The 26,274-nt window shown below is 38.5% G+C and overlaps 1 protein-coding gene across 9 annotated transcripts in view; it reads right to left on the bottom strand.

Moving 5' to 3' along the window:
- mecom (MDS1 and EVI1 complex locus) overlaps positions 1–26,274 on the bottom strand; it is a 462,369-nt gene that overhangs the window by 41,671 nt on the left and 394,424 nt on the right. For 4 of the 9 annotated variants that reach the window (XM_073041407.1, XM_073041406.1, XM_073041411.1 and 1 more), the window contains 3 exons: positions 13,270–14,629; positions 11,493–11,583; positions 2,076–2,102 (listed from right to left, as the gene is read on the bottom strand). In XM_073041407.1, the coding sequence (XP_072897508.1) occupies positions 2,076–2,102; positions 11,493–11,583; positions 13,270–14,629 (1,478 nt within the window). The remainder of the gene's footprint in view (positions 1–2,075; positions 2,103–11,492; positions 11,584–13,269; positions 14,630–26,274) is intronic. The other 5 variants (XM_073041408.1, XM_073041402.1, XM_073041410.1 and 2 more) reach the window with 3 other exon arrangements.

The following is a 26,274-nucleotide window of genomic DNA, read 5'->3' on the forward strand; positions in this document are numbered from 1 at the left end:
GTGTAATTTTAAATAAAATATTGCTTTCTAGGTTCTGTGCAAACCATGTTTTAACAAAAATACACTAAAAATTTTCACTAAAATTAGGATGACTGATTAGAGATTAAGAAATGAGATGAAGCCTTTAAATTATGATATCTACTTATGGGACAAAGGTGGAAAGGTCTTACACTTACTAGTTAAGTGAAAGGTTAATGAGTACACAGGAAGTTATTTTATTATTAATTCATCATCAGAAGCAGCTTCGGGAAAATGGTTTTGAAATAAATGATTCTAAGAACCAGAACAGTTTTTTTTTCACCTAAATAAGATAGGTTGTTACTATGCCTACCCATTTTAGCAGGGTAATATCCATCGACTGAGAAGGGGATTTAACTTTAATACAATTGCTTGGGTTCAGGAGAAGGTTGATGGGAGGCAGATATTTAGGCAGCAGGTATTACATCATGTGAGAAACTGGGATCTGTTCAATAATCCTTGTTGGAAATGTCTGTGAAGTCTCTTAATTTAACCAATATTCTGCAGTTATTAATGCTTAAAAACTGCTTTAAATTTGATGCAGTATTTCTGTCATCATTTGTTCCATAAATTAAAAATCTACCAATTGCTATTATAGTCAAAACCAATCAAAGTAATAGAAGAAATAATTTAGTAACTACTGCGAGGTCCAAATAGAATTAGAAAAGACTGTTACACTTCAAAAAGATGAAGTATTTGGGCAAAATTACATTTAATATTTACCATCTGTGTGTGCCTGCAGTTTTCACTGCAGGTTCATGTGCCATAGTTACTATTTGGAAAATCGGAGATAATAATTTTAAAAGTGATCATAACAAATGTTCACCCCAAAATAATGTGACTATTTTTTATCTATCAGGTATTGCAGGAGGAAGGAATATTCTGGTCAGTCAATATGGCAAAACTTGTAAACACATTCTTTCTGCTTTGTGTATAGAATAAACATAATAACACTACCACTCAATCAATAGTCCTGAGTAGAAAGAATATCTTACGCTTTAGCAGAGGGAAGATAATCTCAAACAGTTCTGGAAAAGGATAAGGACTATTCTCGGTATCTGGGTGAAGCTGAACTGACCTAACTAATATACTTTCAAACTCATTCATCTCATTACAGGACCTTGGATCATTTCACTGACCACCACAAAACTGGAAAATGAAGCATTCCCACCAGCCTTGTCTTATCTAGACCATCGTAGATGAAGAATAATCTAGGATGCTTTGTATTTTTAAATATAAAGTGATTAATTATATCAATCAATATGATATGATCAGGCTTTAATTGCTTATCAAATTCCTAAAATAAGTTATTGACATTAGAAGAAAATATTACCTTTCTAAAGCATTAATTTGATAAAAACAATTGGTACAAAAAAGCTTAATTTTCTTTTAAAGGGAACAAACTCTTAGCGGTTACAAAGCTATACAGATGTAAGACATACTTAATATCAGTAAATGGCAGTATTACTTAGCAGCTAAATAATTTGTGATTTACTTTCTCACAATCACTGATCTTATCTCCAGCCAGATGTCTGAATAAGGAAATAATGCCACTCCCTCCTAATCCCATTGAGGCTGTTAACCTTGTACTGATGCAATCCAGTATTTAACTCTATTCCCAGCACAAATCAAGTATGCAGACGACGCCATTATTGGACAAAAGCAAATATTTATAAACTTTTTTTGTGAAAGCAAAGATATGATCAACAATAGACTAAGCAATTATCACAGACTCTGCTATTCACTGGCTCTAATCTATAGGTGACAGAAATAAATACAAGTGGGTTTTGAGAGGCCCTGATATCGGTTCAGTTACCAGATGGAGTGATTTAGAACTCAGTCTACTGTGTGAATTACTTAAATACTGCTTGTGATTATGGTAATGCAATCTGATCCTGAAGTAAAATGGCAAACATTTACACTTTTATTTAGAGGAGGGAAAGGAAGAGAAGGGAGTGTGGGAGATTTTAAATCATCCTGAGTTATGCACCAATTAATAAACCTTTCATTTTGATCCTTATGAATTATGGTTTGGAATTATAAGCAGAGGAACTTACCCAAATTCTTTGATCTGGCAAGCGGAACTAGGGAGTAGGACCAAAATACAAAAATAAATTACAATCCACAAATTGTGACTCTTTCAGCTGCCATAATTGTTTACAAATGACAAATGATATTGTTTGCATTGGCCTCTGATGAGATTTTCTTTCCCCAAAAGCATAAATACCAGTTATTAAGTGGTCTCAAATCAATTCTTTACAATGTGCTTTAGATTTTAGATTAGGAGTCCGAGTTTGTACCGTTCTTCCCAATATGAGCCTAGGTGCAATATCAAATAAATAACGTGCAGGATAGCTAGATTCTGAAACATCACTGTTTCTGTTTATTTTGGTGATCTGAGCCTCTTGTTCTGATGACCTAACTGGGATCCAGATATCAATCAGGAATCTCTATTACTCTTTTTTAATGTTTATCATCAACCCTATTCTGTTGATGTTTGAAATATCAACTAACCTTATCAGACTTAGCCACTGTATATTTTTGAAGTCACAGTTGCTAATATTTACTGAATTTACTGAGTAAGGCCGAGGTATTGTTCCAAAGAGAAAATGCGAGCACAGTGGTGCAGCTAGCAGAGCTACTGTCTCACAGCTGCCGTGACCCTGGCTTGATCCTGGCCTCTGGTGTTATTGGTGTGGACTTTGCACATTCTCCCTGTGACCCTGCGGGTTTTCTCCATGTGTGCCTGTTTCCTCCCACATCCCAAAGACTTGCTGGTTGCTAAGTTAAATGATGCTTGCACCAAGTATGTAGTAAGGTCTGGGGAAGGGGAGAAACTGATGAAAATGTTGAGAGAATAAAATGGGGTTAGTATAATGTTAATGTAAGTATTTTCATGATGATTAGCATGGACTAAATGGGTCTGCTTCCTTACTGTGTAGCTTTAGTGCTCGATGCTTCTATGAACATTGAAATTTTTCCACACATTGACCAGTGGATTAAGAACAGAAAATGTTGTAAGTGTTTAACATGCCAAACAACATCTGTGAAAAGAGAAACAATTCAAGTTTCAGGACTGAGGTCCTTCAATTGACAAATGTTCTCAGATCTGAAACTTTACCTAACCTGCTTAGTACTTCAAGCATTTTCTATTTTGTTTTCATTTCAGAGTTCTAGCCTCCATATTTTAAAAAATTTTCATTGACTCTGTGGATCCCCTCCCATGATCAATCTTCTGGATGGTCGATCAATACTTAGAGCTCCTGAGAGTTATAAGGTCACCAGGAAGGGTCTTAAGAAGGGACCTAGGAAAGTTAGAAGGGGCGATCAGAAGACCTGCTGAGTAGGATTCCCAAAAACCTCAAGTGTTCTACATATATGTGAAGAACAGAAGGATGACTAGAGGGGGAAATATGCTTGGAGGCAGAGGAGGAATGAGAGTCTTTAAAAAAATTCTTTTCTTTGTTGTTTACCAAGGAGAGGGATTTTGACGAATGTGAAAGTCAGCTTGGTACAGGCTAATATGATGGGGCTTGTCAACATTATGAAAGAGGATGTGCTGGACTTTTGAAAAACATTTAGTTAGTTAAGTCCCCAGGACCAGATGGGATATTCCCAGGTTACAATGGGAAGTGAGCGAAGAAAATGCTGCATTTTGGGCGATGATCTTCGCATCCTCACTCGAAGTAGTAGCAGATGATTGGATGGTGGAAAATGTTATTTCTTTGTTCAAGAAAGGTAATAGGGAATTATAGACCAGTAGGTCCTACATCAGTGGTGGGCAAAGCCATGGAGAGGATTCTTGGGGACAGGATTTATGAGCATTTGGAGAAGCATAGTCTTATTATGGATAGTGAGCATGGCTTTGTGAAGCACAGGGTGTGCCCCGTGAGCCTGACTGAATTTCTGGAGGAGGTGTCGAAACAAATTGATGAAGGTAGACCAGTGGATGTTACGTATGTGTATTTCCGTAAGATGTTTGACAAAGTTCCCTGTGATAGGCTCTTTCAGGAAGCCATGAAGCTTGGCTGCATGGATTTGGAATAGGTTCGCCCACAGAAGCGGGGGGGAGTAGACGGAGCACATTCTGCCTGGATGGAGGTCAATGCTAGTGACTGGCGATGTTCCACAGGAAACTGTTCTGGGACACCCCCCCACCCCCACCCCACACCACCACTCTTAGTGATTTTTATAAATGACTCGGATAAGGAGTTGGAAGAGTGGGTTAGTAAACCTGCAGATGATATGTAGGTTGTTAGTGTTGTGGATAATGAAGAAAATTGTCATAGGTTACAGCACAACTTAGATAGGATGCAGAGCTGGGCAGATAAAGTTCAATCTGGAAAAGTATACAGTGATACACTTTCGAAAATTGAACTTGAAGGTAGAGTGCAAGGTTAATGGGAGGATTCTTAGCAGTGTGGAGGAACAGGGAGATCTTAGATTCCAAGTACATAGATCCCTCAAAGTTATTGTACAAGTTGATAGGATAGTTAAGAAGGCATATGTTATGTTGGCCCTCATTAATTGTGTGATTGAATTCAAGAGCTGTGAGATAATGTTGCAGCATCAGAAATCTCTAATTAGACCATGATTGGAGTATTGTGTTCAGTTCTGGTTGCCTCATTGTAGAGTAAAAATGTCGAAGCTTTAGAGAGGGTGTAGAGGAGATTGGAGTAGAGGGCATGTCCTGTGAAGATAAGATGAGGGAACTAGGCCTTTCCCTTTGGGGTGATGGAGAATGGGAGTTGATTTGATAGAGGCATAGACAGAATGGTCAGCAAGCATCTTTTTCTCTGGGAAGCAAAGGCCAATTACCAGAGGACATCCATTTAAGGTGAACGGTGGAAAGTTTAGGGGAGTTGTCAGAGTAGGATTTTTTTTTTACACAGAGAGTGGTGGGTGCTTAGAATGTACTCTCGAGGGTGGCAATAAAATCTGATGCAATATGGAAGTTTAGGGCATTCTTCGATAGGCACATGAATGTGAGAAAAAAGGAGGGTTCTGGGCTATGGAGGGAAGAGCTAGATTAATCTTGGATGAGGTTTATATAGGTTGGCACACCACTGTAAGCCAAAGGGCATGTACTGTGTAGTTGTGTTCTATATTCTATGTTTAAATTACTAATAATAGATCCCTTGTTAAGGTATCCAATATCATTAAGCTGTATAAATGAAGAACAGTGACTGCAATAAACATGAATATTTTGATTTAAAAATTAAATCATAAAGTAATTTAACCTTGAAAATTCTGACATGGGAAGTATTAACTTTGTAAAGACGTAATTAGAAACAAAGTGACAGCATAAATCCAAGTATTCCTATTTTACAACATTTGCTCTCCCTTTCAATGAACTGCCCAGCCTAATTCACAACTTTAATGAGTGTTAAATATACAATAACAACATCAGAGCATTTTATAGCTGTAGAGTTGGGCTCAAGATTTCAGATAATTAAAAGTTATCAATTAGATATGAATTGTTTAGAATATGTCTTCTTTTGTCTTGAGTAATAAAGCAGCAAAATTTGCTTTCTTAAATTTATTTTAAAATGCATTAGAAACTAATGGGTCCAATATAAGTGACCTGGAATCAGAAGTCTTGAATATTGAGTGTCTTTAAATGGTATCTTGCTATTAATTAGTATTCTTGTAAAAGTAGCAAGAATTGGTGATTAAAGAAAAACTTGGTTCTATGAACAACCAAGAAAGCAAATATCATCCTGGAAGGTGATGTAAGTGTTGCCCTCATCAAAATGCTGCAGGAAAATCTATTGACCTTCTCTTTCTTTTACTGTGTTTAAAGAAGAGGGGAGGTAGTGAACAACTCTGCCGAAGATGAGACCCCACTCATAAAGGTGAGGCTGCATAAATCCAGTGGTGCTGATTCATAGAGGAGCTAGCAATGTAATCTCTACCAGCCAAGAACATTACTTACAGGTGAGTGTTAAAGCATAACTAATGACATATAAAACATGCGATTGACACTGACAATGGGATTTCAAGGAAGTAAATCTATCAATTCTGATTTTTACCTTATTCCACAAAACTGATAAGAACCCACTATACCTTTAATGATTATAGATTAATGTCTGTACCAAATAAAATCGTGCATTAGGCTAATCCTCAACAAAAAGTTCCAATGATTTTAAAATAGTACCTAAAGAAATTTAATAACAATGTATGCAGTAGAACTGATGGGGCATCTGGACATTTAACTAAGGTGGAACTAATCAGCCTTTACCAAACAATGACATAGCATTTGTCCATTTTCGTTTATGGCAGCTTAAACCCTGCATCATTATATTAAAAAAAAGTTTCCATAGCTCTTATATTCACATTCTAATTATAGTTAGCAATTTGATTAATAATGATTATATCCATGTTAAATATCACAATTTTTGCCAGTGACCTTTAATCTTAAACACATGATCAGTGAAACATGTTAGTCAAAACTGAACGAGCTGTCACACCAGATGTTTTAGGAACCTAAATAACAATATTACTTTGGCTCTAAATTATTCCACATAAATCAGAAAGAATTTCAATACCCATTCTTTCAATTCACAGAAGTGTCTAAAGAACGACAAGGCTGCAATCCAGTGGTCATTTTGCAATCAATAGAATGCACCACTTCATTTATTACCACTCCATTTATGTTTAGCTGTGAAAGGGAATTAACATGAAATTTACCCAGCTCAAAATTCCACCACAGCTCTAGCAATTCTTTTTGCTAGCTGGTGATCAATCTGTTTGGACAAATGTGCAGTGGTAAAATACCATGAACATTTCAAATGCAGGGGCTGCAGCAGGATTAACTATTTCAGACTCAGGAACCTGGATCCGCAAACTGAGACTGGGCTGGAAGATCAATGGCTGAGAGCGAATGTATTGAATAAGTAAATGTGTCTAACCTGCTTTGCTGTAAATTTGGGCCATTTACTGGGCCCTGAACTGTTAGTTAATTGTTTAGTACAAAATATGAAAGATGTGACTGATGTTGATGCTGATCAGCTGGAACAGGCGTTTTTTTTTTTGACCACCCAACAAATGGGGATGGATGAATGCAAAAGGGCTAGTTTTATTTAGAGCACACAGTTACAGGCAAACTCATAATTATATCAAACCAGAAAAGATGTCTGCTTCAAGTCAACAGAGATCTATATTCCATTTTATATTAAAATATGGGAAATCTTGTTGTATGTCACTGTTTTAGAAGGAGGACAGTTGCTTCTGGTTGTAACTTGGGCTCATTTCCTGGTGACCCCCATTGGCAGCACAGAATGAAGGGGATACAAATATTCCCAGCTCCTATGCAATACATTAGAGGGGGAAAGAAGGATCAGAAGTTGGAGGGTATAGCTGAACTTTAATACAGCAAATTCATTTACTGTCTATGAATTCATGCAGATGAAGGCTTATCTAATTTCTTTTAGCGCTTTGTACTTGAAATAAAATGGAGATATATGTAGAAAAACCTAGTGCTGGTTTACATCATAAATGAATCCTAGTAATAAACTCTGAATTGGATAACTGGATATTGTGCAGTATGGATATGTGCTCAAACATAAGATATTCAGACAATTATGGGAGTGACCAGGGTCAGTTACACACAAAATGTCAACTGAATCCCACACAAGTGTGAAAAGAAAAAGAAAATGAGGGGTGAAGTCTAATGATTCAAAATTCTGGAAATATCGAGAGAGGAATAAATGCAATTAGATGGGGTGATTTCATTTGGAAGGCTGGAACAAACATGGTCTCAATTGCTCTGGTCTCAATTCCTTCTTTAATTTAAGTAGGAATTGTGTTTCTTAATTGTCAGTGGTCTGAGTAGCTGAAACAGTCATTGCAAACTGTATTAAGACAGCAAAGTCACTCACTGGCCTGCACTGACCTTCACCACTGGTTGAGGAAGGCACTACTACCAGTTAAATAGCTGTGAACAGTGATTTCAAAACAATTGGATCTGCACAGGCTTATGCATTACAGATGTCTTAAAGTGGAACCAGTTGTCATGGAACTTGTCCTGGAATATACTGTAAATATAACAGGTCCTATTGCACTGGGGCTGGAAAACAATACTGAAGCAACTTGCAGGAAGCCGATCGGCAGCATTGCAGTATAAATGCATGACTTGGAATTATATGGCTTATTAGACATCACCAGTTCAAGCTCTCCTAAATGACTGAGTGCAAAGAATCTTTATTTCAAACGTGACCTAAGCACCAGGGATTTAATCCTTTCCTATCATTAGCTTCTCTCTCCATTTAATGTCTGCAAATAACTATTTCTCATCTGTTTCTTATTGCTATAGTTAGAATACCCTTACACTGTAATGTGAACAAATGCATTTACCATGGTATATTTTGTTTCTAGTTAGGGCCTTTGAGTAAGTGATATCACAGCAGGCTACCCTAATGAAATGGTCAACATCTGAGGGACAGAAATAGTATCATAATAGTCTTGCAGTCTTATACATGAGATAGGGGAATCGTGAATCTCCGTTTTGACATTTCTTACCCTCAAAACACTTTTTAAAAAGACATTTAAAACTTGATTTTACTACCATTGCTGTTTCTTCTTCGAGTGTTAGGAGAAAGCATGCAAATGCCTTTCCTGGATTGCCTGCAGACCCTCATTATCTGGTTAGCTAACAGGTCTAGTGACTGGCCCAGTGAAAACAGGCCAAACAGTGCCCAAAATGGAATAGATTTATTGGAACAAATTTGAACACAGGTTCATGGGACCAAAGATCAATATTTTACTTTTGTTTCAGATTTTCTTTTCTGATCATCAGTGTTGACAAAGTAGGTATTATTGAAATGGCTGACATGGACATCTCATTCTAAGTCATCCTGACAAGAGGTGTCCCATCTTATTAATCAGCAGAAGTTTGTATTGTGCTTCCAAATATCTTGAGATATTTTATCACATCAAAAGCACTATAAGAATATAAATTGCTCTCCTTCCTTGATAATATAGTAAAACTCTACTTTGTGGCTTGAAGGAAACAATTGAGAGAGGAAACCATAGATAGGGGACATACTCATAGCTGGAAGACCTTCCTACATATCACACTACATGGAGAACTATCATGCAGCATAACGTTCTTCAAGAACTGAGCTTCAACAGAGGTGAACAAGAGTTGTTCACTCATGCTATAGAGATGGCTCCAGGTGGGAAGAGGGTTTGGGCAGGATGGTGATCCAGCCAATCATGCTGATGCCTCACAGCTGTTTTGATTTATGTTCAATCCTGACCTTTGAAGCTAGTGCAGGGAATTCACATGTTCTCCCTGTGACCAGATGGGTTTTCTCTCAATGTGCCACTTTACTCCCGCTTCCCAATCATGTGCAAGTCGGTAGACTAATTGTCCCTAGGGTGTTGGTGAACAGAAGAACCTGAGTGGAGTTGAAGGAAATGTGGAGAGAATAAAGTGGGATAGATGTGGGTAGGTGCTTTATGATTAGAGTGGACTTGATAGACTCGTTTCCATAGCTTATATTAATACTGTAATTATGTGGAAGAGAGCCTTTTTAGTTAAATACAGCTAAAGCCTTTCAGTTCTGTCCAATTGGCAAAAAAATGGTTGTCAAGTCAGGAAAAAGCCAAGATTCTGTGCCTATTTAAAAAGACTATAGGAATAAAATGTACCATAATATGAGAGGATTACAAGTTGTAAATTCTTAATGGGAATGAAATTCTGGCCACTTTTGTGTAGAAGGTTGATCAAAAACATATCATTTTGGAAATTTACCCTGTTTTTCTGGACACCAACTCCCTGATCTTAAGGAAGTAACTACCCAAAGGAGATACAAATTCAGCTGAAACAACTGGCTGTAATGGTAGTTAAGACTTCTTGATTACTGGTCCAGCGACATATTGTACTGCTCCTTGACAACTGAATTCAGTTGTTATAACAGCTGTGCAAATTCAAAATGCTATGGCAGACATTTACAATTTGGCTTCTAGGAAAATTAAATTGCTATTATTCTATCAGAGGAGTATTGGTGCAGAGTGGGCATGTCACTGGCTATATAATATCAAATTATCATGAAAACTCACATGGACCAGAAGTGTTCTTCAAGGAGGGACATTTTCTGCCCTTACCTGGTCTGACTTACATGTGACTCCTGCTTCGGATTCTCTTAACCGCATACAGCATGAAAACAGGCCCCTCTGCCCAACTTGTCCATGACAACCAAAAATGTCCATCCAAGTTAGTCCCATTTGACTGTGCATGACCCATATCCTTCTAAACCTTTCCCATCCATGTATCTGCCGCTATCTTTCAAAAGTTTTATTGCTCCTGTCTCAACCACCTCCTCCAGCCTCTCATTCTTTATACATATTGCCCTCTGGGTTAAAAATCTACCCTTTGAAAGGATCTAATGAAGTACTTCATTGTCAGATGCTTCGCAGGTCAGAGGCATCCTTTGAGGAAGGTAAATGTGCTGTCCTAAAAGTGTTGTCAAAGATCTGCCCCAAGTCAGGGTGATAAGCTAAAATTATGCCCACCACCACTCTACTAACCTTGAAGATGCTGGGAATGTATGAACTTGCACCCCCTTCCTTCCCAACCTGTTGCCAACTCAATGAACACTAAAGCCACATGTGGATTAAACCGAGAGACAAGTTTGAATGTTACTTATGATCCACAGCAGAAGGGGGATACAGTTGCTAGTGTCAGAGTTGGTGGGGGCGGGGGATAGTGGGGGTGGGGAATATCCAACTACATAATTACATTGTTATGCAAAACACCTAATTCTTCTTGACTGATACCTGTTTCCAATAGGACAAAATGAAGGGAGAACCTACTTCATATTTTAAGCTGCCATTGTCAATGATGCAGTGCAATATACCTGCATGAAAATATAATATCTGTTTATGATAGTTTAGGTATGGTAAATTCTAATGGATCTTGCTAATGGAACTAGTAAATAATATACTGCAGGAAATATTATGCCTACATATAATAGACAATGTGCTGTTCTAATGGTTCCAATAAAAACACACTGGTCTAATGTGTGTGATACTCCTATATGAAAAAGACAGTAAATTCAAGTGTAGCTTGTTATAAACCATGTGCATTTAATTAGAAATGCACTCATTACAGGTTTCATATTTCTACAATTAAAATTAATTAGCTCATGGAGTTTAAAATTTATATATAAAACACAGTAATCCAAATGACCTACCTGGTTTGTGTTCCTATGTAATTGTACAAAAGCTGCACTGTGCAACTGGAACACAATATTTCAGGCGCATCATAAATAAAACAACTTGATCTGATCCCAATACAAATAACAAACATATTGTACTGCTGAGGATATAGCACTGTTACAGGAATTAATGACACACTGTGTTACTTAACATTCTTACATGCTGAAAATGAAAATACACTGTTACTTCAATCTGATAAAACACTATTAGCATTTCTGAAATGGTGCCAATGAACAGGGAAATCGAGTTACCTGTGGATGGAATAAGAAATTTGGAGTAGGCTTCATGTACTTCTCCTTCAGTCCTTCAACTGGGTCAGAAAGTTTCCTTTTTTCCACTCTACTTTGACAAAATATGAACAAAATTGACAATATTAATCTTGGTTGGAATAAAGCAATGAGGAAACTTATCAGAGGACGGTTTTCAGTTTATGGCCTGAACTAACTAGTTAGTATCAGACAAAGTGAAGCTTTATTCCTCACGAGATCACTTTTGGCTCTGTGATTTTCTGTCAGTCTTGGTTTCAGATACAGTTAATTGGAACAAGTGACAAATCTGTCATTGTAAGAGCATAAAGATAAAGCTTACAGAGGGTGCAGATTTGCTCTGATCCAATCGGTTAATTCAGAGTTGTACTGTCAGAAGCAGGTAACAAGTTGCTTGTCCTTCTCTGCGATGAACTATTATCAACACATATTATGTAAGTATGGGAAAGACCACTATTTTAAAATAGGGAATAAAAAAATTAAAATAAAGCTACTCAGTCATAAACCAGCATATCTTTAAAGATGCTTTTGGCAAGAGGAAGGCAAGATGACTGGATAGCTGGATAGCTTAGAGAAATGAACATGGAGAAATAAATGATGGCAATAACATAATTTATCAAGTTCTGCTACATCCTATTGCAGTTTACAGCACTTATTTAAGGATAACATGGCAAGGAACTGTTTCACTGGGGTTTTTTTATACAAGGTATAAGCATAAACATGTATCCAGGACAAAGAAGCAGGCAAGGGAAAAAAAACTTTGCAGACATGACCCACCCAGGAAACTGCCTTTTCCAAAAGCTCTCTTCCGGAAAGCATTATAGGGCTATGAAAACCAGAACTTCATGCCATTCTAATGGTTCCTTTCTCCAAGCAGTTGTGATCAACCATTCTAGTTCGGCTCCCCTCCATCCTCCTCTATGTATTACCACACACACTGCAAACACTTTAAATCATATTTTATAATGCTGTTTGCAATGCAAATATATGCTGGTACTTGTGTATTTATGCACATTTTATTCTTATCTACACATTAACCTTATGTTTATTATTATAAAGTTCTTTGTTCTTTATAATTGTTGAATATTTTCGCTTTTTGTTGCATGTCCAACACACCACAGTGAAAATGAAACGATTTTGCAACTTCAACAAGTTAGGAATATAAAGAATTTGAAGGTATTGACAATTATAATGAAAATGAAGATTTGAAGGATGCATTCATTGGCAGCACGGTACGACGGCAGTTCATTATCTACACTAGGTGTCTGCACTGATTTTGCTCATTCACAGTCAATCAAAAGAACGCGCCAGCCTACACTGGATGAATTCCTCCAGTGATAACTATTGGGAACAAATACACATTTTTATATTCCATATCAGTAGTATTTGTAGTGTTCTAATTTGTTCTGTTATTCATTTAAATATATAAGTTGTTACTCCGTTAAATAGTAGTTTATCTTTTTTGCACCATTTTAACTATTTCCATGAAATTTCAGCTAATAGGGGCAACTGCTTAAATGGACCAAAACGTACTGGTGACAACATGTCCCAATTATCCAGAATCCACTGTACATGTAAATGTATTTTTGCGAATAAAGTTGATCCTTGAAAAGGTGTGAATCCTGTCAAGTTGGGAAGTGTGTAGTTTTGAAGGACACATTACATTATGGGAACATATTTTGAGGTCCGTTGCAACAATCATGTGTACATGTGCCCTTAACTCTAGATAAGATGCCAAGACAGAAGCAACATGTTGCCTTACCTGTATATTGGATCCATGAAGAAAGGTGTTGGTTTGGCATGCTGCAGAGAATGATCTGAGCTCTTGGCTTGCTCAACACTGGAGATCCTCCGCTCCCCAAACACGTGATTCTTCCGGGGTTCTAACACGGTGCTTGCGTTGGCCCGACTCCTGCTGCTCATGCTCAGATCCAGAGGCTGCTCTTCACTTGCATAATGAGAACTCAGTGGCTTTAAGGTCACGGGTGGAATTGGCTTCTCCTCCTTACGTTTGGTGGTGAGATCAAAGGGTGATTCGGAATTTGCATTCCTCAGCTTCTTCAGCTCGCTGGGTGACTGGGGTTCTATTTTTAAGGGTACACCGCTTAAGTCTCTATCTGGGAATGGGTACATTGGTTGAGAAAAGGCAGGGAAAAATTGAAAAGGGAACATGGAAGGGTATGGCAGGGGTCCTACTTTTTTGTCTTGCATGCCTACAAGTCCAGTAGAACCAAAATACTTCTCAGCGATAGAAGCAATAGCCTTAATAGAGTCATTAACAGCTCCTGTCACTGCAATCTGTTCATCCAGTGGAGGGGATAAAAGTGAGTGATTGGAAAATTCTCTCTTATTGTTGTTTGTGGGGACTGCTTTCTGAGGGCTATTTGCACTCTCTGCTGTAGTTTTGCCATTTTCTTTGTTTTTCTCTTTGTCACTTTCAACGTCGCTTTCCAGATCAGATCCAGAGGTCGTCTCTAAGTCACTGCCACTGGGTGTACTGACATCATCGAGGTCACTGCTTTCTGATTGGTCACTGGTTTTGCCCCGTGGCTTCTCCTGAGAAGTCTTCTCAGATGGGACCCCCAGGGGTCGAACTTCATCTGAAGGAGACTGCCGATTTGCTGCCTTCAAAGCGTCCGGTGTGTTAGGCAGCATTTGGGATGACGGCAACAACTGGCTTTGGTGTTTGGTGTTCTGCTCATTGCTTGACAGCCCTTTTACTGGTGAGCTAGCAGGTATCAATTGAGGCCTGTGATAAAGCCCTGAGGGAAACAGACCAGGAAAGCTAAATGGAAAGCCAGGGGCTGCTGGGAAAGTTAGTCCAGCCGCATGCCTATTTGCACCAAAATAGTCAGCAAGGCCAGGATTGCTGTGATTCAAGTTCACCAAGCTGGACTTCTCCAAAGTTGGAGCATTTGCAAGGGTAATGCCTTGACCGAATAAGCCCCCTGTGGTGAAATGGTTCTTCCCTTCACAAAATCGTCGATGCTTGTTTAATGACGAGGTCGTGCTGAACATCTGACCGCAGTCCTTGCACTTGATCTGTGTTCTGCAATCTGCGTGCATTCTTTTATGGCGGCACAAGTTAGAAAACTGTGTGTATGATTTGTGACAAACTTCACCTGCAGATGGAAAAAAATGGAAACACGTTAATCACCACATATCTCTACAGCTGTAGCAATGAGAACATTGGAGCAATACGTTTAGAGCATCCCCTCCACAAAGATTATCTGCTAGAGATGTGAGCGTTTCAGTAAAATATACATTGTATCCCAACATCTTTATGGTCCACCATAGCCAATACGTCCTGAAAAATTCCTGATAAAATATCACACTTATAACTTAAACATGCTGTTTCATTGTAACTAGGAAACCCAAGATTTGCTTCTTTTGTAAACCCTGATGAGAATGCTGTTCCATTTTAAAATTGGATGGGTGATAGATTTAGGTAGAATAACCAAGATAAATAGAGCATTAATATTGGTGTTGACTGAATTGTAGGAGAAGTTGTAAATGGAAAGTGAAACAGTTTAATTTCAAATATACTGCCGGCATCAAGTGGCAGAGTCAAATGCAGAATACACTTCCTCAGCAATCCACTTGACATTTAATGGCTTCTAAGGAGGATGAGTATTTTAATTTAAATTGATTCAAATTAAAGCTGGTTTTCATGCTCTCCATTCCCACTGGGAACTGAACCAAAATGACAAATTTATTTTAGGTATAACTGAGAGAACCTCCAAGAAGACTGTAACTTTGTCATTGGGTTTGAAGGCTTGTGTGCACCGATGACCCGGAGAGTGGTGTTGGCTGGAGTCGGCTTTATGTTTTGGCTCTTGGTAGGGTCACCTATGCCAAACAGATCAAAGGGTACAGGACAGAGTAAGAGTGTTTCACCACTCCTCCAGGTTTGGGGGTTCAGCTCAAGGTTAACAACCCTGAGTGATAAAACAAAACTGTAAACAGTGACGGCAATCAAGAATCCTTCTGTGAAGGCATTCCCGAATCTCGACCCTGAACCTGCATGACTGACAGTAGTGAAAACCGAGAGGAAGCTACTGACCTGATGAAGGAAGCCCTGAACACCGGCAGAGACGGAGGACCTTCGTTGCTGCCCTAAGTGGCAGCGCCATTACAGGCAGTAAGTAAGTAACTGAGAGGAATCAAAAATATCCTGTACCACTGGGTTTTAAAAAAAAATCAACACTTGCACTTAAACAGCCTCAGATCAACCCAGAGCACCCTACAGCTGATAAGGTTTTTTGATGAGTAGACAGCATGGTAATGTAGAAATTCAGCAGGTACTTTGAACTGAGCAGATTCAAATCAGAAGTGTGATATTGTCTATGTAATGTTCTGTGAAGGTAATGCCCGAGATATATACATTGGCTAAGAAACCAGTGACAACTCTCTTTATCTTCAATGCTTCAGTATTTTTTACATCATTCTAAGACAGATCCCATGAATCCTACGATTAATGGTAGGGGTCCATGAAATAAAAAAGGATGGGAACCTCTGGCTTAAGAGGACAAACAAGACAATGGCTTGATACTTCACCTGAAGTATAATGCCATGGCTGCTATGTACCGTATTGGACCCAAGTCCCTGAGTTGGTAGATTTCATCCAGTGCACCACCCAATTCCTAACAGTGCTAAATATGAGATTTTATCCCATTTCTGGTCTGCATTTTAACAAGTCAGTTTCTCTATTTGGGTTGAGTTGAAACTCCCATTCTACTCAGTATATACCTGTATCCATATATACCAGCAGTTACTGTAGTAGTTTAGCCTGTTTGAGTCATTTGATGGTGTTCTTGTGCAGGCTTTGTTTGATTTGAGCAGATCAGTTTGGAGGTCATTAAGTCTAATTGTATGGCCAAGATTTCAACTAATGCTGTTGCCTAAGGAAAGTTATATATAAGGCAATGACTTTTCCCTTCTATGCATGTAAAACTGACTAATTAGAACAGTTACAGCAGTACTTTGCTCTGAATTCCCATTATGCAGTAAAGTACAGTTTTTGAATGGAACCAGATGTTATTCTTCTAAGAAAGCTGGAGCCTCAGATGGTATCTTGGGATCTGCACTTGTTAATAATGAATTGTTGCTGTAGTCATACTCATCCTTTGCACATCAAAGCAGGAAAACAATGGGTATTGAGTGCTCTGAATGACTTGTCAACAACTTTTTTTTAACATTTGTAAAAAACTGACAAAGTATCACAATGCAATGATCCCATCGCTATTTTAAGCAGAAAAGAAGGAAGCTCAATTGAATGTATCCCATCCTGCACTCCAAGTTCCCATGGTCCTACAATCACGTCCTCTACTTCCCCTCTTACTGTTCCTGATGGTAGCCTTCCTGCATTTGAATGTTTCTCTAACCTTAGCCATTCACATTAAACACTACAAGATAAATAGAAAGCACTGAAGTGTTTCAATAATGCCAATGATACACTGAAATGGGTTGCAAAATGTTATGTACCTTCCATTAAAGCATTACTTCCTATCTTCTGATGACCATTACAGAGCAAACTAATAATAAACTCCACAGTTACATAACATTACTTCCCTTTGCCGGATTGCTAAATACTTGCACTTTGCAAAAGTTTGTCAACAACATGAAAGTTAAGTTATTAATCAATGATACTGAACTAAGCTGATTCATGTAACTGCTGGTATATATGCAAACAGCCATATACTAGGTGGAATTGGAGTTCCAACTCAACCATTATCACCAGATTGATCTTTGATAGTAAACTTCTGAAGTGGGTTAAAATATTGTGTAAGATGACAAAAACCTGGAACACGTGGCTTGTAATGTGTGAAAACAACCCATTAAGTGGATACTGAGTCTCCATATAATAAGTGTAGGTACTTTTCCCGGTTTTAATAGTTCCTGCATAAAGGCCAATAACATTTCATCACAATGCCATTGAAACAATTTTTAAAGTGATGGAGCATAACCCAAACACACAATGATTCTGTTCTATAGTGTACAGTACCGGTGCAATTTTGGAACAAATGTTACTCCTCATTTCCTTTCCATATGCAAGGACTGCATGTAAGGCTGGTTAGCATCTGGACTGGGAACATCCTACTTAACTTGAGTGTGAAGAAAGGAGTTTAAACGTTACATTTACCATTTTAAAATGGTTAATGTTAAACGTGGTGGAAATTGCAAAGGGTGACCAATTAAATGCAGAGGCTGGTGGAACAGAAGTTATTTAATTGACAGTAAATTGATACTTCTCTCACAGTAAAATGTGAAATTACCTGGTTGACTCTGGCCTCACACTATAAGAGATACTCTGTTTATCCTATCTAGCACTACCCACCCTCTACAACTTATAGCTAACTTGTTTTCTCTTCCGCATCTGAGAAAGGAGCTTTGGTCTTTCACTGCATCTTTCCACAAATGTTGCCCAAATTGCTAAATGTTTCCAGTGCCTTCTATTTTTACTATAGAACATAGAATAGTACAGCATATTACAGGCCATTCAGCCCACAATGTTGTGCTGACCCTCAAACCCTGCTTCACATAAACCCCCCCACTTTAAATTCTTCCATATATTATTAATATTAATATTATGATTAATATTATTATTTCTTGATTCCAAATTGATACTCCCAAATTTAGGAAACAGAGATCATGCTTGTAAAATAACACATTAACCATTGATCATTAACTTAAAATTCTAAAGTACAATAGAGTAAAACAAACACTCTGGATGAATTAAATTAATTGGCATTAAAATGAAAGCTTGGCCAGAGCAAACTCATGTCTTTTCCCATTGTACCCTGTACTTGCCTATTTTCTTATACATCCAGTCACAGAGATTTTAAAAATAAAGACTACGATTAAAAAGTGAATATATTCCTGTTTTAGTCCTTTACGAAAAGTGTCACTAGTCTAGTGACTATGAAAACATAAGAAATTGCAGGGTAGATCAGTTGGTCACTCATCTTACTCCACCGTTCTATAAGACTTTTGAAATTCAGTGTTACATTCCTATATTGATTCCATATCTTTTGATATGCTGAAATCTACTGCTCTCTTTTGTCAATAAAATCAGCAACTGGACCTTCATAGCCCTCTTTGGTTCCAAAGATTCTCTACTCTCTCGGAAAAGAATTATCTTCTCATCTCAGTCATGTTCTGAACACCTCATCCAAGGAATTATCACTATTGTATCTACCCTGTCAAGGCCATTTTTTTTTTGGAAATGGTTTATTAACTTTATCTGGGGATTAAACTGTTATCTCAGATAATCCTCCTGTTATATACACCTTGATAATTAAAAAACTTGCCAATTTATTTTCCATAATTTAAGGGAAATACCACTTGTTCATCTTTCAAAGTATGTCACTGCTCCAAGATGTCCTCGTGTTTGATTTTATAAGCAAATGGGAATCCAACATGCTACTCTGCCATCCATTAATGTTGATGTCCAGTGTCAATTCACACATGTAATGTTTGAATAAATGGAGACAAACATTAGCCAGCTTCATAGTGGGGGGGAGGGGGGGTCAATCCAAAATGAGGTCTAATACTGTGTTGTTAAGTTGACAGTCTAATGCAGTCAGGCCAGTTGTTTCACCCTGCTTCAGTGTGTGTTGGCTTTCAATAAGAAATGCTTCTAAGTATTAAGGAAGATTTAGTAAAGCTGCACTTACCAATTATAGATTTGTTGGACAACAATATAACAGAGACAAGAAAAGAACTACTGAACTAATTATCTGACCTCTACCGTCGCTTGCTAATTGTCACCTGTTTAGCACCTTCATCCTTACTTTTGCTTCTGAAGATCATGAACTGAATCTCAATGCTAGACATCTGAGATAGTATTGCACCACCTGAGGTGCCAAATTGTTGATTGAGACCCTACACCTAAGGTTCCCGTACTATTACTGTGAAACAAAAAGGATGCAGTGCCACTGTTTGATCATCAGCACCAAAAAATGATTGATTACAGCTGGTGGATTTGTAGAAACTGAAGGCCAAGTTTGTCTCAAAAGCAATTATGTTTACATTTTGGAGTACGTTGCAAAGCGGTTTGAGATACTCCGATAATATGCAAGTTTTGAACCTGTTAGCCAGAAAGGTCAGCAGGAAGTAACTGTAAAGGTCGGAGTTTCAGTGAACAGGTGATCGACAGTTAATATCCACTGAATCTTTACAGAATGTGAACAAAGGAAATATAATGATAAAATGTATAATAGAATTGAATGCATGCAAGATTCCAAACACTATCTCTGAACTAGATTCACCGATGAAAGGTTACTTGCCCTTTATCACATGATAACCATTTGTCTTTTACAACCAGAAACAAGGCCAAACACATGAGTAGATGGGCCAAACGGCCTGTTCCTGTGTTGTAATTCTCCAACGCTTACTTATACAGAGGGATCAAGCCTTGTGGGGTGCTTTTATTCATGGCAAACCACTTTCTGTGTTAAGGGAAATGCTCGATCAGAAACATTGCATGCAGTAATCAATTTAAAACATAATTTTACTAAAATAAAAGAAAAACCTACATTTGTAGGGACATTTTTATAACCTCAGGATTCCCCATAATATCTTGTGACCATGTAACACTGTTTCATTTGGCTATATTCATGTATAGTTGAATGACAACTAAACTTGAACTTGAACCTGATGGTCATTTATTTGTCTGGTCACTGTCATAAACTAGGCAAATAATGCGGATAATTCACACACAGTTACTGTAGATTCCACGAACAGGCTCCTGATAATTTATTTCAGCAGTGTTATTTACGAAACGTTCATGGCTCAGGATGTGGAGGAAATCCCCAAACCTTTCAAACAGTGCCACGGGACGTCACACACCCATGTGAAGAGCCAAAAATCTCATCCAAATGATGGAAATATTTACGAGATATGAAAATGCCCTACAATTATTATAACTTTATGGATCTTGACCTTCCTAAATGAAAAGCAACAAATTGGGGTAAGCAATGTATGGGTTCGGTGTTCGGAGCCAGATCAGGGTGGAAGAATCTCTAGAATTCTTTAACCCAGGTAATTGTAGAGGTTAGATCATCAGAAGTACTGAAAATTAGGTCACTACACTTGAAACATCAAAAGGGAATTTAGAGCCTTATGGGAGTTAAGGCTTGTGGTAGATCAGCCATGGTCACATTGAAAGGGAGGGCAGGCTTAAGGATCCAGCTGACCTGCTCCTCCTCTTTTCTTGATTTCTTGTGAGAATGCAAGACATTGAACCAGCTGAAGTTAACGTCCATGGGCTTCTGCGCTCCCTGATTCTGATAATCACATGGAGTAGGACTGGATTCACATACTGTCCAGATTGGATAGGGGTGGTGCAGGGCTTCAATGAACCATTGGGTTTTCACCAATCTATCTCCTATTGACAGCCACAAAATAAGCAGACCTAGTCAATACAGTTCCACAACTTGCCACCTCTCTCTGCTGTCAAGCCAACACCATAGGAACTGTAATTCCACAAACTCACCTTGCAATAAAGTAATGAGCATTTTGGTCAAATATATAAGAACTGATTGCACTGATGCAAGTGAGCCCAACTTTTTACTGGGATCAGCAATAATTTGTCAAGGTTCTTGAACAACGAAGTCTCAGGCAATGTGTAGCACAAACAGACTCAGCCAGGATTGTATTTATTGTATGGTAGAGCGGGGTCCAATACCATGTGACCTGCTCCTACATATACATCCTGTGTTCTTTTGTCCCTTCACACTATTACAGTCACTGCTTCACAAGGCCAGAGACTTGGGTTCTCTACGTTTCCTTCCACATCCCAAAGAATCCATGCATCGGTAGGTTAATTTGCCATTGTAATTTGCCCCTACTGTGGAGCTTAATGATGGAATATGAGCAGGAGGAATAAACAGGGCCTGATAAAAATATAAGGAGAATAAAAAATGGGATTATTGTATAATTAATTTAATTGGTTAGTTGATGATCGGTGTGAACATTGGGCTGAAAGGCATGTTTCTGTGCTGTATGTTTTCATGACTTTATCCTAGCACAGTAAGAGCAAGTATTCCATTAACTCCTGAATACAAATAGGTATATATGATTTATCAATAGTAATTGGAATTAAAATATAGTAATATAGCCAGGAATGATCATTCTAATGCTCTAAATGGATTATATCAAAAACCCCTTCTGCTTCAATACCTTTTGTCAGTATTAACTTGGCAAGTTATGAATTTGGTACAACCACAGCAGGTATTCATACATACAACAATGTCAACAGAAGTTAACCCTTTTCCTATCTCTACTGCATTAAAAGTAGGATGCTTTAAAAATGTCTTTGTTTATCAAATGATGCATCTAAAATGTTCAGCGCAATTAATTAAAATAAATCATTGCAAGGTTATTGTGCTGATCAACACTTAATGGAAAATGTTTCTACAGCAGTGATTTATCTCGCTTACATTAACTCAAGAGTTCAAATGTAATTTTATAACCCAGAACTGGAATTCCAAACCTTTCAACTTCTCTGCCCATTATGTATGTACTTAGACAATTAAAGCTTGAACGGTTATGCAGGTGTATTTCTTTTATAATATTATTATTCAATTTCTATTTCTCAAAATTGATGGCAAAAATTACCATCATGTGGACTAAAAACTATTAAAACATGCAAATTAAAGGCAGCACGGTAGTGCAGTGGTTAGCACAAAGCTTTACAGTACTAGCGACCTGGGTTCAATTCCTGCTGCTGCACATAAGAAGTTTGTACGTTCTTCCTGTGACTGCATGGTTTCCTCCGGGTGCTCTGGTTTCCTCCCACAGTCCAAAGATGCACTGGTTGGTATGTTAATCGGTCCTAGATTAGGCTAAGATTAAACTGGGGGACTGCTGAGTGGCGTGCTCAAAGGGCCAGAAGGCCTACTCCATGCTGTCAATAAATAATAGTCAATAAATAAATGAAAAATATACACTCAGTAGCCTTCTAAACCTAATAAAGTGGCCACTGAGTGTGGGTTCGGGGACATTTGCTGCCCATCCACGTCAAAGTTCAGCATGTTGTGCATTCGGAGATGCTCTTCTGTACACCACTGTTATGAAATGTGGTTACTTGAATTACTGTCGCCTTCCTGTCAGCTTGAACCAGTAAGGCCATCCTCATCTGAGATCTCTCATTAACAAGGCATTTTTGTCCAGAAAACCTCCGCTGACTGGATTTTTTTTTTTGTTGTTTTTTACACCATTCTCTGTGAATGCTCAAGACAGTTGTATGAGAGAAGCAGTTTCTGAGATACTCAAACTACCCCATCTGGTACTGACAATCATTCCACAGTCAAAGTCACTTAGATTCCATTCTTATGTTTGATATGAACAGCAAAGGAACCTCTTGACCAAATCCACATGCTTTTATGCATTAAATTGCTGCCACGTGATTGACTGATTAGTTATTTTCATCAACAAGCAGGTGTACCGAATGAAGTGGCACTGAGTGTACTGCCCAGAATAGTTGGTTATCAGCCAGATACACCACAGAGCAATCATTTTAAAGTAGCATTTGGACAGACTCTGCGGTTACAATCAACACCCAATCTTTATTATTCCTGTATTACTCCTCACCTGCATGAATGTTGTTCATATAATCCTCACCCGCATCTCTCAATTTCTGCCCCCACTTTCCCCAGGAGATACAATCGGCAAAGAAGCATAATGACTAAAGATTCAGTCAGAAATACAACTACTTAAAGGATAGTATTCATACACTCACACAATGTGGAAATGCTCTGTGCCCAAATTGGCTGTTGAATTTCTTACATTTACAACAATGTCTACATTTCAGATTCCTTAAGTTTGTTATAGTCAGATATGATGGTGGGGATAAGCTCTCATGACCTATTAAATGTTTACAATGGAATGCACCTTAAATAGATTCTGACAACCAAGAACACCTCCAGTCCCTGTGTGGCTTAGTGGCTAAGCCCAGTGGAACTACTTCTACTGACAGGAAAACTGGCACCTTAAAACCAGCTGCTTCGGGCAGATGGGGTCTCGTCGGCTGTGATTGGCAGCTCATCTAGAAGGAAGACTCTGATCTCAAACCTCCACTACCTTGCAGCTCCACCCACTCATGGGGAAGGCTTTGGGAGTAAACCCTGAGGAAAAACCCAGAGCTGCCGTCACTAAGGCAGGCCTACGTTGAGTTCAATGCTGACGGGAGATGCTGTTGGTGCCAAACTGTATCAGTCTCTGCCATTCCTTTGCATTCATCAGCTGTGTGGAGAGGGGGAGCCTGCTACATGGGCAAGAGCTTGCTCTCCATATCATTCTGCTCTGGCTTGTGTATCATCTAGGCAGCTGGGATGCAACACCCATGGTGAGACCAGACCAATGGAGGGCCATGGATTTCAGCAGTGCTCCTTTGGCTGAGAACTGTTTTTTGGCGTCCTGAGCCCATGAATTTATTTCATTCCCAAAAGTCCTTAATAAGCCAATAGGAAGTTTGCTAAAATAATTGATTTCAAAGATTTTTTTTCTCTCTGGAGTAAAGCTAATCATTGTGAAGGCTATCTGAAACTGCCATCTCTTTTTCTTTCTGCAGATGCTGACTGCCCTACTGAGAGCCTCCAGCAATTTCTGTTTTTATTTCTAACTCAGCGTTCTAGAGAGGCACAGTGGCGCAGCAAGTGGAGCCGCAGTCTCACAACTACAGTGACCTGGATTCATTTCTGACTTCGGGTACTGACCAGGTGGAGTTTGCGCATTTGCCCTGTGAGACAGAAGTTTCATCTGGCTAATCTGCTTTCCTAACTGGCTACCGTCAATTGGTTGGATAAACATAGCACCTAGGGAAGAGTTGATAGGAATGCAGAGAGAATAAAATGAACTAGGGTAGGTTTAGTGTATATCGATGACTGATAGTCTGTACAGAATTAGTTGGCTGAAGAGCCACTTTCTGTGCATTATCCAATCGAACTGATAGTGAGTTAAGTGACACCAGTATCATCCATTTAATTATGTGAGGGCCAACTGGAAAATGGCAGCACAGTAAAAGGGCAGCTTTCTGTTTATGAGCAGTAAAGCTTGCCTGCTTTATTTAATGCAGTCCTATTAATTATCATATACTGCAGTGAATAATACACATCTCTATAAAAAATTAGGAACTCATATCAATTCTAAAATCAATTTTCCTTTCTTCTGATGTACATTTTGGCAATTCAGATATTTAAGTGTCTGTCAGATTCCACAGTGTTCAGGCAATGTGTGGTTTGCCAGTCACATGTGGGGATAATATGAGAAAGCTCGCAGCACTCAGCTCCGTGTAGTCTTTCAGTTTCACACTTCATTGTTTCAGTCAAACTGCTCCCCATTTACACCCCCCCCCCCAATTTCTAAATGTTCCAGGCATTACCACCTGACAAGCTTTTCATCACTTTCAAATGCTGTGAGCGTACCGCAAACCACAAACCACTTTGTACTATCAGGTCCATCTGATGCCAGTGTGCTTTGTGAAGTAATTTTCTGAGAACATAGTAATTAGGCAGTACTCAGGGGCTGCATATTTGTTGCTTATTAAAACAAATTAAGTTCTATTTTGAATTCATTTTGGCCTATACATCCATGTGGTTTCCATTCAGTGGCTCGACTTTTTTTTTTGAACAAGCTAGTAATTACTTTTTTTGTTTTATTATAGTTAAGGATTTTTTTCTGTTTAGCTAAGGCAGGATGCAGTAATAAGAGACAGTTGCTGAGAACAGGCCTAGCAGGAGGATAAACCGAGTGTGCGTGTGTGGGCCTTTTAAATAAATGACTATGGATGAAGTCGAGGAGAGCAGGTAACACAATACAATGCTCGAACAATATAACTCCACTCGGTACAGCTGGATTACCAAACAATTTGTAAGATCATTACCTGGCAGTGAACAAAGAAAAATCAATTGCAATATCATTTGATAGCTTTACCATGCAAAAAGAAAAGAGATTAACATAGGTTTAATCTCTCAAAAGTGCAGAAAAAGGATCAAATGCTGTAAAAGGTGTAATAATTTGTTGAAAATATTCCTATTTCTGTACTTAGCAAAATCAAATAATTAATCGGCAATAAGATCGGAGAGTGAATGGTGCTCAAGCTTGCTTAATACCCATTTCTGAGCCCTTAAGCAGGGATTGCCCAAGCCTTGCTGCAGGTCATTAGAAAAACTGTTTTTAGCTTGATTAGCTGATCTTAACTGAGAGATTAACAAAAAAAAAACTACATCGGCTATCACTGTATCTTTGTTATTGAGGAGAGAGGGAATAAAGTTCAAATTTATACTGAAAAGCAAACGTGCAGTTATCAGGTGAAGGTAGGATCTGACTATGGCATTCTCCACAATTAAAAAGCCTGGTAACACTCACCAGATGGACTCAAGCATGAGTAGTTACTTAGGTAGGGACAGTAAAGAATTATGCCTAAGTATGAGCCCATGGTCCAGAGGCGAAAGGTTGCATATTGCGGAGAAAGTTAATGTATAAAATTTTTTAAACCTGTTTAATAAATAGTTTAATAGTTTAAGTTTCATTAAGAGAAATTCCCATGAGACTGATTTGGTCTACCAGCTGCTGAGTTGGTTTGTCCTGATTTCCACATTATTCCTTGATATGAAACCACCAATCTGATATCAATTGCTTCGAGCTACTATCCAGATTCACACAGTCCTCTCCATCCATCCTGTGGCTAGAAATAGACATTCAGTAAAAAGGTTCCCTTTACTTCATGGGGCGTTGTGCAGGGTTTGAGCAATCCAGTGTGCAC

Source organism: Hemitrygon akajei, chromosome 3 (assembly GCF_048418815.1).
Source record: "Hemitrygon akajei chromosome 3, sHemAka1.3, whole genome shotgun sequence".
Taxonomy (NCBI): Eukaryota; Metazoa; Chordata; class Chondrichthyes; order Myliobatiformes; family Dasyatidae; genus Hemitrygon; species Hemitrygon akajei.